This window comes from Dermatophagoides pteronyssinus, unplaced genomic scaffold (genome assembly GCF_027571235.1).
Source record: "Dermatophagoides pteronyssinus isolate colony J.1.1.1.1 unplaced genomic scaffold, Derpt_VIB-CSIC_2022.12 sq0005, whole genome shotgun sequence".
In the NCBI taxonomy this organism is placed as follows: domain Eukaryota; kingdom Metazoa; phylum Arthropoda; class Arachnida; order Sarcoptiformes; family Pyroglyphidae; genus Dermatophagoides; species Dermatophagoides pteronyssinus.
In genome coordinates, this window is record NW_027461529.1 from 785,094 (window position 1) to 797,281 (window position 12,188).

Here is a 12,188-nt window from a genome sequence, read left to right on the forward strand (position 1 = left end):
ATGGACAAAAAAAGTGTCAAATATCGAATCGGAAATCAATTTCGAATTAAACGATCTACTTGTTTGGACAAGAATATTTTTCGACCTGACAATGTTCGCATTATCGGACAGGCTAACAATCAGGTTATACTTTGTTTACTCATTGAACAACGATTATTGCTTACGTTTGATCAACATGCTGTGCATGAACGAATCCGGTATGAACAATTACTAAATGCATCATTTCATCAAGGTTTTTTGAGTGGTCAGGTAATAAAGCCTCCTTTTGAAATCCAAATGCCTCAACAACTTTGTCAACAAATTACGGATGAAATATTGGACAAATTTCATCGACAACTAAACACACGAATGACAGTACGACTAACCGATTCAACGATCATTGTAAGCAATGTGCCTACCTGTTTTGGTCACAATTTTCATCATCCTGGATTATTTCAAGATTTTCTAATCGATGCGATTCGATATTTCGATAGTGAACAACAACCTAGCAACCCTCAAAGTTCACCAGGTCGTATGACACCATTCTTGGTAGAACAGGTTCGAACCCGATCATGTCGTGGAGCTATTCGATTTAACGAACAGATAAGTCGATATGAATGCGAAGAAATGATCCAAGCATTGACCGCATGTCGATCAAGTTTTCGATGTGCTCATGGTCGTGTACTAGTCAAACCATTATTATACATTGGCCAGGCACAGGAAACGGAACAACGGAATTGTCTAATGAATGAAGCATGGCAACGAAATTTCCAATTGGCGGTTGTTACCGTTGTCGAACCAAAAAAACAATCAAATAAAAGATAATTTATTTAATAAATGAATATATGTTTATTTAGTATAACGAAATTAAATATAAACATTAAATATAAAGAAAAATGATATGCCATTGTGTTCGTTATTATTATGGCGATAGTTATGGACAGATCACTTTGAGTATGTAGTCAGTTAATAGAGCCGGTACAGTCGGACTGTCTTCGTTTAACGCCTTAAGTACTAAAAGAAATAATAAATAACAATTAATAATATCAAGCATTGTGATTGTGTAACTTACGTTTAATCAAAATATCTAACGTTGCCGAATCGATAGGAATCATCGAACTGGTATATGGTATAACTGTTGTCAGATAGACGGGATTCGATTTTGATGAATGCGATGGTAGAATTGATTGCTTGATGCTAGTGCCTAATGATGATAGATCGGCCACTGCTGGCAACCAGCTTGAACGAACATTGGTCAATCCGTTTCGGGAATTGTAACGACCGGTCGTCGTCGTCGTCCGTATCGAATCATTCGAATTGCGACGAATTATACGTCCATTTTGAGTAGTGGTCATTCTTTTACTGTGATTATGATGATGATGATGGCCAGTAGCCTTTCTGTCTGCTGAAGAAGTCATATGATGACGACGTTTGTTCTGAACGCTCAAAAGCAACGATATAAACTGATTCTTTTGTTCTTTTTCGTATTCAAGTTCGTCACGTAAGGCCAATTCTTGGATAAGAACTTCAGAACGGATTTGAATGATTTGTTCTAATTCCATATATAGCTCATTCAATTGAACGATTGTCAATTGATTTAGTTTATCTACAAGTTCGAGTTGTTGTTCGCCAATGGACGAGGTTTGATCATACACAGATGGACTATCATGGTCTTTGTCAGCGGTGGTGGTAGTCGTTAGAACCGGGTTTGCCAATGTCACTTGATCGAGTATATCACTATTCAGGTCAGCTGGTAACGAATGATATTCTTGGTCAGCATTACAATATTCAAACGTTTCGAGGTTCACGTCATAATCATCAGATGACAAGCGATTGGATTTCCAGTTTTTTAATGCTACATCTAACAGTGTAGCTGCATCAAGCGACAACAAAGGATCTGTCTTATTTAGTTGTAGTTGTCTGGATGAGCCAGAATATCGTTGGCTGGGTGTCGATTGGTTAGACGCATACAAGGATTCGATTTCTTTGATCACTTGATCGGCATCAATTTCTAGAGCGGTTGAATCTTGTTGTTGCGATGAACGATTACTTTCTGATGATGAATGCTGCTCGACATTACCAAACGAACTGATAATTAATGAATGCATGTCCAAATCGTTTGCAATGTCTTCTTCTTCACCGACAGTATTTCGCTTTCGGGCGTTAGCCGGCAAATCATTATCTGTGCTGACATTGTGACTGTTTCGATTGGTCGTTTCACCCAATTTCAGTGATTGTAGATATAGCTTGAATGTATAACTTTGGCGAAAATTCAATGCTTCTTTGTTACGAAATTTTTCAGTAAGATGTAGCCAGATGCTGTCCGGACAAAAAAAGTGACCATTAGTGGTAATGAAAATAATAATAAGAGGATAAATAATACTTACGGACAATTGTTGATGATGTCTTCTTGTGATGGGATTGTTGTCATGAAATCGAAAGGTGATGAACAGGACTTGTCGGCAAATATGTCGACTAATTGCTGTTGGAATTGTTGACGAAAAGCTTGAAATTCGAACCATGGCAATTCGAAAACATTGCCCATCATATATACTGGTTCATCATCATTCGCTTTTGTTTGTCGTTCGAAAGCTACACAAGTTTGAAAATCACCAAAATCCCCATCACCGTCATCATCATTTGAGATTTGATGGTAATGATGTTCCATCCTGATTAATCAATGGTTCAACCATTCGATTTAAGCATCGGAAAGATGAGTATGTGTGTATGAATTGAAGATTATGCTACTATATTGAATTAGGCCATCGCCATATTTTTCGTTGATGATTGACGATAAAATTACACAATTGTGAATTATGATTACGCCGATGTGGCCAATTTGTCGCACACAAACCTTAATATTAATACGTTGGTGAGCAGCGAACCAGTTGTCTTCAATATTGAACAATTACCCTATTGGAAAACGTTGTGTATGAATGGAACGTTTGGCGCTCCTTTTGTTAATTTGGCTTTTTTCTGTTATTTCACTGTCAGCTTAGAAATCAACGTGTTGTGTGTTAGAGTGAAATAGAAAAAACCATAACTTCGATTGTCTTTTCTTTGAAAATTTCTATTTGCATCTAATCCGTAAAAATGTCAAGTCGAGACGGTAAGTTTATTGTGAATGTTTTTTTTCAAAAAAATTTATCATTGAAATTGTGATGATTATAATAAAAGGTGGTAAAAAGAAACCGCTCAAACAACCAAAAAAGGAGCAAAAAGAGATGGACGATTCGGATGTTGAATTTCGTAAGAAACAGCAAGAAGAACAACGTAAACTTAAAGAGTTGAAAGAAAAAGCAGCACAAAAAGGTCCGCTCACTGGTGGTGGTATCAAAAAGTCGGGCAAAAAATAATTTTCATTATCACATTTATTTGTAATAACCCGTTTTGAATAAAGATTCATTTTGCATTGTATATATGTTGAGTTATTTTTGTCATTTCGCTATAATTGTATTTATATGCGCGACTTTGTTTTGTTTGTTTTTTTTTGTGTTTATTTTCGTAAGGCGTTTTTTGTATCGATTTTTCGAGAATCTGTTTTAGCTGTTTTTTTTTGTAGTGATAAATTGTTTTATTTTTATGATAAAAGGTTAGGCTAGTTATTGTTTCTGTCAGACTGTTCTGTTTTTTTTTCTTTTTGGTTGTGGATTGTGAAAAATCGTGAAATGTAGAAATGGCATCGAAAGAAAAAAACATTTGTATCGAAAAGATATTTTGTTATGAAACGAAAAATGTAAGTTCCTGGGCTTTTGTTTTGGTCGTTCCTTTTTTGATATTGATAATCATAATAATTGTATTACTATTTATTGATTAGTTTTTCTATGTAATTGGATCGAGTAGTTGCAAAAACAAACATCGAATTCTCAAATTGGATCGGCGAAACAAATTACATCTGGAAATAGAATGCTTAGATAATGTTATGAATACGAATGAAATGATGAACTATCTACGTGAACAAGGTTTCGATTCGAACAAAAGAATCGAGCCAACTGTTGCATTCGGTATTGCAGGTTTTGTTCGCTTTCTCGAAGGTTACTACATGATCCTGATTATAAAACGTCGTTGCATCGCTATGATTGGAATGCATTGTATATACAAAATCGAGGATACTCTGATGATTTATGTGCCTAACGAAGAGAAAACTGCCGCCGACGAACAACGATATCTTCGAATATTCAATAATGTTGATCTCAAAAGCAATTTCTATTTCAGCTATAGCTACGATCTATCCAACTCACTACAGGTTTGATCCTTTGGCTCATTTGGTTTCATTTAATTTTATCACCAATGAACCGGTTTGTCTACTGCAGTATAATCTATGTCCTCAGATTCCAAATGCTATCAACAATGTTCGCTGGGGTTTTGGTTCCGGACAAACCGTTTGGGATGTGAGCGACAAATCGACGACGACGACGATGATGAATGGCCAGCCAACAGACGATGGATCCATCTATATCAAACCCAATATGAAATTTGTTTGGAATGAATATTTGTTGACACCTATGCAGACTGTACACAATGATTTTTACCTTTACGTATGTCATGGATTCGTCGGACAAGCAATGCTTCCGATTGATGGTCGCAATCTGATTATCACAATAATTGCCCGTCGATCGAAAAAGTATGCTGGAACCAGATTTCTGAAAAGGGGTGCTAATTGTGATGGCTTCCCAGCTAACGAGGTTGAAACTGAACAGATCGTACACGATGGTAACATATCCTCTTTTCGGTATGGTCTTTTTTCATCGTTCGTACAGTTACGTGGTTCTGTCCCCGTTTATTGGTCTCAAAACAGCGCTAAAATGACTCCCAAACCTTCTATCAATATTGACATCAACGATCCGTTATTTGAGGCAGCTGGAAAACATTTTAACAATCTGCTTTATAATTATGGTTCGCCCGTTATTGTGCTCAATCTTGTCAAACGAAAAGAAAAACGGGCCCAGGAAAGCATCTTATTCAATGAGTTTGAAAGTTCAATCGAATATCTGAACCAATTTTTGCCTAAACTACATCATATCATGCTAGTTGGCTATGATATGGCCAAATCAAAGAAACAGGACGATAATGTTATCAGCTGCTTGACCAACATTGCACAGTATACATTGCGCAAAACTGGCTTCTTTATGAACCGGTTGATAGCGGCAAGCAGTCGACCTTCTCAATCTGTAGTGCAGACTGGCATTGTACGAGTCAATTGCGTCGATTGTCTGGATCGTACCAACACAGCTCAATGTGTCATCGGTATGGTCGCATTGGGTCATCAGCTTTATTCGATGGGTGTGCTCTACAAACCGGAAATCGATCCAGATACCGACATGGTAAGGCTGTTAGAAGAATTGTACGAGGATCATGGTGATACACTGGCTTTGCAATATGGAGGTTCACAGCTTGTTCATCGAATCAAAACCTACAGAAAAGGCCCTCCAATTACCTCTCAGTCGAAAGACATCATGCAATCGCTATCTCGTTACTATAGCAATGCATTTGGTGATTGGGACAAGCAAACTGCCATTAATCTTTTCTTGGGCGTCTACGACACGAATCGCCGAGATTTACCTTTCATTTGGAATCTAAACAGCGATTACGAATTGCATCACAATTTTTTAGGGTCTGATTTTAATGATCGCAACGCAATCAATCGTTCCATAATAGCTTCATTAACTTCCACCTCGATGTCGCAGCAACGTATTCGTTTTACTAAGTGGTGGTCCGATCAGGTGGCTTTGAGTTTGCCTCGAGCAGCGAAAGAGCTGTTCAAGTATACCAAAGAAGGCATGTCTCAACGAGATTTGCAATTTGTCAAACAGATCGATGCTTATGACTGGTTTTTTGATGTACATAGACTGCAAGAGAATACGGTATTTGTTGAAATGTTTTTGTTCAACATGAAAAAGTCTAAATACTATGGCCATTACAAACGTAAGCTTACTTCATATCGTAATCAGAATCGACATTCACTGGTTGGCATTCCGATCATAATGCGTTCAACTGCTGACGAATCCGAATCGGATGATGAGTCTGATGACGAACGTGACAAAATTATCATCCGTTTTGAAAACGATTTGCATTCGATTTCACTGGATCAGGTGGAAGAGGCAAACCATAGCAGCACCCGTGTCAATTCTGGCCACGATGGCCATTCGACTGTCATCAAACTTGAAACAAACGCTAGCTATCTAAGTAGACAGTTACAAAACAATCGAATTTCATACGAACGTATCCTTTGCCGAGTAAGACAACCGGCTACCGGTCATTGCAATCCTTCGGCTACACACAATAATGCCATTTGCTATATGAATTATCTTCAATGTGCACCAAAGTTTGAACTTCTTTTGCAGAAAAACAGTCATCATTTGGTTGATCGACAGACTAATTCGAATGGATATCAAACTGCAGATTTGTTGTGCCAATTCCATAGTAATGGTGGCTGCCATGGTATCCACGATAACAACTCAATGCGGCAACAATATAGTCGCTTTTGTAGATTCCAATGTTAAAATTACTCGTACTAAATTTGTTTAATGTAATAAAATAACATTGTTTTTTTTATTGATATCAAATTGAGCGATTACTAGTGATTGATTAGCTAGGTGATTGCCAAGCCAACCATGCTATAATGATTAAGATTAGTTAGACATTCACTACTGAGTCATTCCGTGGGTAAGACGCAATAATCCAAAAAGCTATTCATTGTTGTAAGGATTTCAACATAAGTTTATACACTATGGAAAACGAATCAACGGCTAAAGAAAATGCTGATGAACAACAAATGCAATCTTCAACACCGGAAAATTTCCCACAGCTTCGTGGTCAGTCGAACGTGGCAGAAAATGCTCCCGATTTAGAGTTACCAGCCGTAACTGAAACAGTAACCGTACAACCTAAAACATTCGATATTGTTTCAACGGATAAACATAAAGTGGGACTTACACGCTTCGTGGTATTTTTATTCCTCTTTTTCTATGCGGTTTGTTGTTCAATTTGTGAAATTGATATGAGCTCAAAATTGTTTTTAATTATTGGCATCTGATTTTTTTAGTTCTTTGCTGTACTGTTAATGGCAAACAATTCTAGGCTTAATCACAAAGATCGTCTACTTAGCCAGATTGTTGGTCTTAGCATTGAGGAACGGACCATGCAACTTATTTATGACTTACAAATTTTATTCATGCTTTTAGCAGCAGCTTTAGGTGTGTATGCATTATGGCACAAAAGTTATCGACTTTTTATAACGGTAAGCGATGATGATACAACAAAACAAACCATCTTGATTCTCAACTTTTCATTCTTTCAGTTTTCGTTATTTTCATTCATCACTATTATTTTGACGTTTATATCACTAACGTTGTCGATCAAATGTTATAATCAAATGGGCATTAGTATCGACAAACGAGGCAATATGATCTATTTAATAAACAAAAATATTCAATCCTACGATTGGTTCGACATTACTAACAGCTCAACGGTTTTCATCAACAAATTACAATTCGAATATCGATGTTGTGGTGGTCAGCAAGGTTATCGAGACTGGGAAGTACTTCGACCAAAAACTATTGATTATGGTGTATTCCCTGTCAGTTGTTGTAAACCTCGATTTGGCCCAGAATTTCAGTTAGAATGGTGTAGTTATGAATTGGTCGAAAAAATGGTAAGAACGAACGTAATCATTGATAATCATCATTTTATTGCTCTGATTTTTTTTTGAATTATTGTTCTACAAATAGCCTGATTGTCCAACGGCATTCACTCGACATTTGATCGATATTCAGAACATTTTTCATACGATGAACCTGTTGATATTGGAATCATTGCTATTACAGCTATTATCTATTTCGACATTTTTGTTTCTTATATTCTATAGTAAAAAACTCTATTATTAATAAAGTTTTCTCTTTTTTTTTTTTTTGTTGTAAAAAAAATTCATCATTCACACTTTTTTTCATCATTCATATATAATGTTGACCTGATGATTGATCGATTGTTGTGAATCGAATCAATTGTGGTCGTTTAGGTCATTATAGTCATTGTTATGAAGAGTGATTGCCATTGCTTATCTTATCTCCTCATCTCTCATTGACCAATCCAATTATCCAATCATCATCAATTTGAACAATGCAAATAATCATTCAATAGATCGATCAGGCTTCACAATGGTTGGTCTCTTGTCCAATCCAAATAATAATTGCGTTTATACCATTTGGTGACATGTAGTTGGTGCCATCATCATCATCTTAGGTCAAATGGTTCCTCAATTTCCGGATCATAGTCTGTTTCATTAATAATTATCAATTGTTTGACTCATCATAATTCACTGACAATTGTTACATGGGTCAACAAGACTGGGATATCCTGCAAGACTTTCAAAACGATCCATTCATTCATTCATTCATTCATTCATACTGTGTATTAGTTGGGTGGCCAATGTGATTGAACATCTAATTTGAATAAATCTGGAGACTTAAGTTCTTTTTGGGATGATAATTTAGTATTGCTTTGGCGATGCTAAATTAGGACAATCATATTACCATACATGCTTGTTTACTTGCTTGCTTGTTGTTGTTGTTGGCCAACGGACAACCATGACCAAACGTCGTTAGTTTTGTTATATATGGGACGATCATTGCCGACATGTGATCGTTGTCGATTGAGCTGAGCTATTAGGGAACTTAGCTCTTCACATATTTGTTCGACGATCCGTATATCGCACATACATATTTCAAAAGACCAGCCAAAAAACCATTTCTCTCACCCGTTCAATCAAAAAAAAAGATATTCATGTGAATGAATGGAGTAATCGGTTTGTTGTTAATTTCGTTATTGGTTAATATGAGTGGGCCGAATGAATGAAAAAGAGAGTAAGAGAAAAATGAATTGGCGCCGATATATCCAACAAGTTTGGATGGTCCAATGATGAACATTCGAACAAACATTCACTATTTGAATCGCGTTGCAAGCTGGTCAACGCTGGATTTTATTTCTATTTTGATCAGTCATTTGCCCAAGTGAATAGTGATTGCCCTACCTAATGATGATGGAATGCATAATGTTTAAGTATTGTGCCTGCCAAGAACCAATCAAATAATAAAAAAAACATAAAATTTTTTCAGAGTGATTTCAAATTTGACTTACAAACTGCCTTATTGTGAATATAACAACTAGTGTCAACAAATATTTCCGTGTCATTCTTTTTTTCTTCTTCTAGATCTTTTTGAACGTAGCTTTTGCCATCGCGATAGCTATGGCCATCGCACGCTCTGTTTTGCCAGTTATTCCGTTGCTTATGCTTATGCGGCGCCACGATTATGGCCATCTACCTTCAGCATCCCATATTATACAAACTGCAGCTTCATCGTCACCGCTCATGATGAATCAACGTGATCATTGGGATCGTGAATATGATTATATTATTGTAGGAGGTGGTTCTGCCGGTTCGGTACTGGCCAACCGATTATCCGAAGATGCTTATGTTAAAGTTTTGTTACTCGAAGCTGGTGGCAGCGAAAACATAATTTCGGATATTCCGTTAGCATACCAAAGTTTGCAACAAACACCTATGGACTGGAAATATGTAACCGAACCACAACAGGCAGCTTGTTTTGGACTTAATTCCAGGGTAGGTTATTATACAACAACGAAATTTTTTTTACTAAAAGAAGACAGGCATTTATTCGAATTTTTGTTGGTTTACTTCCTGTATTGTTCCTGTATAATTTTGTCAACAAACGTTTTTTTTAAATGTCTTGTCATTGACCAATGTCAACAATGATACCAGGATAATCTCCATTGGATTATTTTCAAACTTTTTAATTTTTGTATGCTAACAGTGAAAGAGAGATAATTGGCCTGTCGTCGAATAGTTGATTAATAGTGGTGGCTATGGTTGTTGAAAGGCAAGCCAAGCAAGTCGATCGCGAAATCAAAAGTGAAAAATTTGGCCATTGAACCAAATTGGCAAACATAATGCACATACACACAAAACAAACATGTTAAGCATAAGTTGCTCTAAATATAGTTTGCTTTGATGGGGATTAGTAGTTAGTCAATTTTTGCCCAGACATTCATACACATTCAAATAGACAATGGCAATGGCAACGTTGAGCTGCTGAAAAACCTCGACCATTATTGATAAATTTACAATTAAAAATTAAACAATATACTGGGTATCGATCGATGGGTAGCAGCATTTGGTGCATCCATTTCATTTGATCACGATCATTGATTTTTATTTTTAGCTTTACTTTCTCTTTCAGGTGTCAATGAATTGAAGTGATTGATTAAATTTTATTGTTGTTTTTTTTTCATTGTTTTTTTAGCGAAGCCTCTGGCCTCGTGGCAAAGTTCTTGGTGGTTGCAGTGTTCTAAACGTTAATCTTTATGTTCGTGGCAATCAAAATGATTATGATGGATGGGCTAACCAAGGTGCTACAGGTTGGTCATGGAGTGAAGTGTTTCCATATTTCCTTAAATCCGAAGATAATCAGGATAAGGAATATCTGTTAAATGGTTATCATGCTCGTGGTGGCTATTTGACGGTATCACAGCTCAAATTTTTGACACCAATCGGTCAGGCATTTATACGTGCAGCTCAATATATTGGCTATCCGGTTGTCGATGTGAATGGCCCATATCAAAGTGGTTTTACTGTACCTCAAGGTACGATTCGTAACGGAGCAAGATGTTCAGCAGCCAAAGCATTTCTTAAGCCTGTACAGCATCGATCCAATTTACATCTGCTGACATTTTCGTTTGTCACTCGGATCTTATTCAATGAACAAAAAAGAGCAGTCGCTGTACAGTTTGACAGATTTACGCTCAGTCATCTGGTTTACGCACGCAAAGAAATCATCGTTAGTGCTGGTTCTATTAATTCACCACAATTGCTCATGCTTTCTGGATTGGGACCCGCTTCTCATCTTGAAACACTTGGTGTAAGTTGTAATTATTATGTTGCTTATTTCTGTCTTTTTATCTTTTCACATAGATTTCAGTCATTTCAGATCTTCCAGTTGGTTCTAATCTTCAGGATCATATATATTCTGGTGGCATTCATTTTGCTGTCACTCAACCAGTAACACTTAGCCAAGAACGAACGTTTAAACCGACCAATATAGCCAAATATTTTACTAGTGGAACAGGTCCGTTAACTTCATTAGGCGCTGTTGAAGGACTTGCTTTTGTAAGCACTAAATTTGTCAACGGAAGCAAAGATTGGCCAGATTTTGAAATTCATCTTTCTTCGGCCACCATTACCACCGATAATGGTAAATTCATGCGTAAATATATGGGTGTTACTGACAAGGTTTGGCAACAAGTGTACGCTCCGTATGCTCAATACGATTCTTTTACATTGGATCCAGTACTGCTAAGGCCTCGAAGTCGTGGCTATATTCGACTTCGATCAAACAATCCATACGAACATCCGATTATTGATCCTCGTTACCTTAGTGCACCCGAAGATATTTTCACTATGGTTGAAGGTATGAAAATGGCGATCGCTATCGGTCAAACACCACCTTTGAAACGTTATGGAGCCTATCTTTTTCAAACTGTATTTCCAGGCTGTGAAGGTTATTCGTTTATGGGTGATGAATATCTAGCTTGCGTAGCTCGAACTTATACGGCAACTATTTATCATCCAGTTGGTACTTGCAAAATGGGAGCTATTGATGATATCACATCAGTAGTCGATCCACGTCTTCGGGTATATGGTGTTTCTAATCTTCGGGTAGTTGATGCTTCTATTATGCCCAACATAGTTTCGGGCAATACAAACGCACCAGTTATTATGATAGCCGAAAAAGCTTCCGATATGATTAAACAAGATTGGATTGGATATTAGATTGAATTTGGATAGCCAAAAATCATTGTCATTGTAAATATTTCCATATTAGCAACGTGTGATGTACAGTTTACCTCACTATTTGACCACCATTATTATAACCGCCGGATATGATTTGTTGATAAATAAATTTGAAAAAAGCTTTAAAAACCTAAACCCAGTTGATCATTTTTTTTGTTGGTCAAAAACTGTTGTTTGTTTGATCAATCAATTGGCATGACTTGGGTACATTTGTCATATATCATTTATGTCGTCGATGTGTGTATTTTTGATAGCCACAAATGCAATCAATTAATAATTAGCAGCAATGAATGAATTGTGTTTGTATACAAATGCTCTATTGTCGTAAACAGATTGCAGTCGT

The 12,188-nt window shown here is 36.7% G+C and overlaps 6 protein-coding genes across 7 annotated transcripts; 5 read left to right on the top strand and 1 right to left on the bottom strand.

Moving 5' to 3' along the window:
- LOC113789630 (DNA mismatch repair protein Mlh3-like) lies at positions 1–821 on the top strand. Its single transcript, XM_027339196.2, has one exon. It carries the CDS (start codon positions 1–3, stop codon positions 802–804), a length of 804 nt encoding a protein of 267 aa, XP_027194997.2. The 3' UTR covers positions 805–821.
- LOC142644790 (uncharacterized) lies at positions 805–2,856 on the bottom strand. The gene is made up of 3 exons (XM_027339180.2): positions 2,367–2,856; positions 1,052–2,298; positions 805–993 (listed from the first exon to the last, which is right to left on the bottom strand). The coding sequence occupies exons 1-3, from the start codon at positions 2,645–2,647 to the stop codon at positions 914–916; spliced, it is 1,608 nt and encodes a 535-aa protein (XP_027194981.2). The 5' UTR covers positions 2,648–2,856; the 3' UTR covers positions 805–913.
- An 81-nt stretch (positions 2,857–2,937) lies between these two features.
- LOC142644998 (translation machinery-associated protein 7-like) lies at positions 2,938–3,396 on the top strand. Its single transcript, XM_075819964.1, has 2 exons — positions 2,938–3,088; positions 3,157–3,396. Exons 1-2 carry the CDS (start codon positions 3,073–3,075, stop codon positions 3,333–3,335), a joined length of 195 nt encoding a protein of 64 aa, XP_075676079.1. The 5' UTR covers positions 2,938–3,072; the 3' UTR covers positions 3,336–3,396.
- Positions 3,397–3,511: 115 nt separating this feature from the next.
- On the top strand, positions 3,512–6,545 carry FIG4 (polyphosphoinositide phosphatase FIG4). The gene is made up of 3 exons (XM_027339165.2): positions 3,512–3,715; positions 3,797–4,225; positions 4,293–6,545. Exons 1-3 carry the CDS (start codon positions 3,656–3,658, stop codon positions 6,480–6,482), a joined length of 2,679 nt encoding a protein of 892 aa, XP_027194966.2. The 5' UTR covers positions 3,512–3,655; the 3' UTR covers positions 6,483–6,545.
- Positions 6,546–6,556: 11 nt separating this feature from the next.
- Positions 6,557–7,891, top strand: LOC113789604 (uncharacterized). Its single transcript, XM_027339162.2, has 4 exons — positions 6,557–6,952; positions 7,025–7,219; positions 7,280–7,633; positions 7,710–7,891. Exons 1-4 carry the CDS (start codon positions 6,710–6,712, stop codon positions 7,863–7,865), a joined length of 948 nt encoding a protein of 315 aa, XP_027194963.1. The 5' UTR covers positions 6,557–6,709; the 3' UTR covers positions 7,866–7,891.
- A 132-nt stretch (positions 7,892–8,023) lies between these two features.
- LOC113789616 (glucose dehydrogenase [FAD, quinone]-like) lies at positions 8,024–11,980 on the top strand. Of its 2 annotated transcripts, XM_075819951.1 has the most exons (4): positions 8,024–8,138; positions 9,188–9,598; positions 10,299–10,913; positions 10,967–11,980. In XM_075819951.1, the coding sequence occupies exons 1-4, from the start codon at positions 8,136–8,138 to the stop codon at positions 11,822–11,824; spliced, it is 1,887 nt and encodes a 628-aa protein (XP_075676066.1). In that variant the 5' UTR covers positions 8,024–8,135; the 3' UTR covers positions 11,825–11,980. The 2 variants fall into 2 exon arrangements, with proteins under 2 accessions (XP_075676066.1, XP_027194978.1); XM_027339177.2 differs by lacking the exon at positions 8,024–8,138 and having other exon boundaries at positions 8,803–9,598.
- Positions 11,981–12,188: the final 208 nt, after the last annotated feature.

What these genes read in the sequence shown, in the direction of transcription:
- LOC142644790 (XM_027339180.2), bottom strand. Translation starts at nt 2,647, where the DNA reads ATGGAACATCATTACCATCAAATCTCAAATGATGATGACGGTGATGGG. An exon ending in GACATCATCAACAATTGTCC is followed by an intron (nt 2,299 to 2,366) that starts GTAAGTATTATT and finishes TTGTCCGGACAG; the next exon opens with CATCTGGCTACATCTTACTG. An exon ending in GTTAGATATTTTGATTAAAC is followed by an intron (nt 994 to 1,051) that starts GTAAGTTACACA and finishes TATTTCTTTTAG; the next exon opens with TACTTAAGGCGTTAAACGAA.
- LOC113789604 (XM_027339162.2), top strand. Translation starts at nt 6,710, where the DNA reads ATGGAAAACGAATCAACGGCTAAAGAAAATGCTGATGAACAACAAATG. An exon ending in GTTATCGACTTTTTATAACG is followed by an intron (nt 7,220 to 7,279) that starts GTAAGCGATGAT and finishes TCATTCTTTCAG; the next exon opens with TTTTCGTTATTTTCATTCAT. An exon ending in ATGAATTGGTCGAAAAAATG is followed by an intron (nt 7,634 to 7,709) that starts GTAAGAACGAAC and finishes TTCTACAAATAG; the next exon opens with CCTGATTGTCCAACGGCATT.
- LOC113789616 (XM_075819951.1), top strand. An exon ending in GTTTTGGACTTAATTCCAGG is followed by an intron (nt 9,599 to 10,298) that starts GTAGGTTATTAT and finishes TTGTTTTTTTAG; the next exon opens with CGAAGCCTCTGGCCTCGTGG. An exon ending in CTCATCTTGAAACACTTGGT is followed by an intron (nt 10,914 to 10,966) that starts GTAAGTTGTAAT and finishes CTTTTCACATAG; the next exon opens with ATTTCAGTCATTTCAGATCT.
- FIG4 (XM_027339165.2), top strand. Translation starts at nt 3,656, where the DNA reads ATGGCATCGAAAGAAAAAAACATTTGTATCGAAAAGATATTTTGTTAT. An exon ending in TTTGTTATGAAACGAAAAAT is followed by an intron (nt 3,716 to 3,796) that starts GTAAGTTCCTGG and finishes TTTATTGATTAG; the next exon opens with TTTTTCTATGTAATTGGATC. An exon ending in ATCTATCCAACTCACTACAG is followed by an intron (nt 4,226 to 4,292) that starts GTTTGATCCTTT and finishes TGTCTACTGCAG; the next exon opens with TATAATCTATGTCCTCAGAT.
- LOC113789630 (XM_027339196.2), top strand. Translation starts at nt 1, where the DNA reads ATGGACAAAAAAAGTGTCAAATATCGAATCGGAAATCAATTTCGAATT.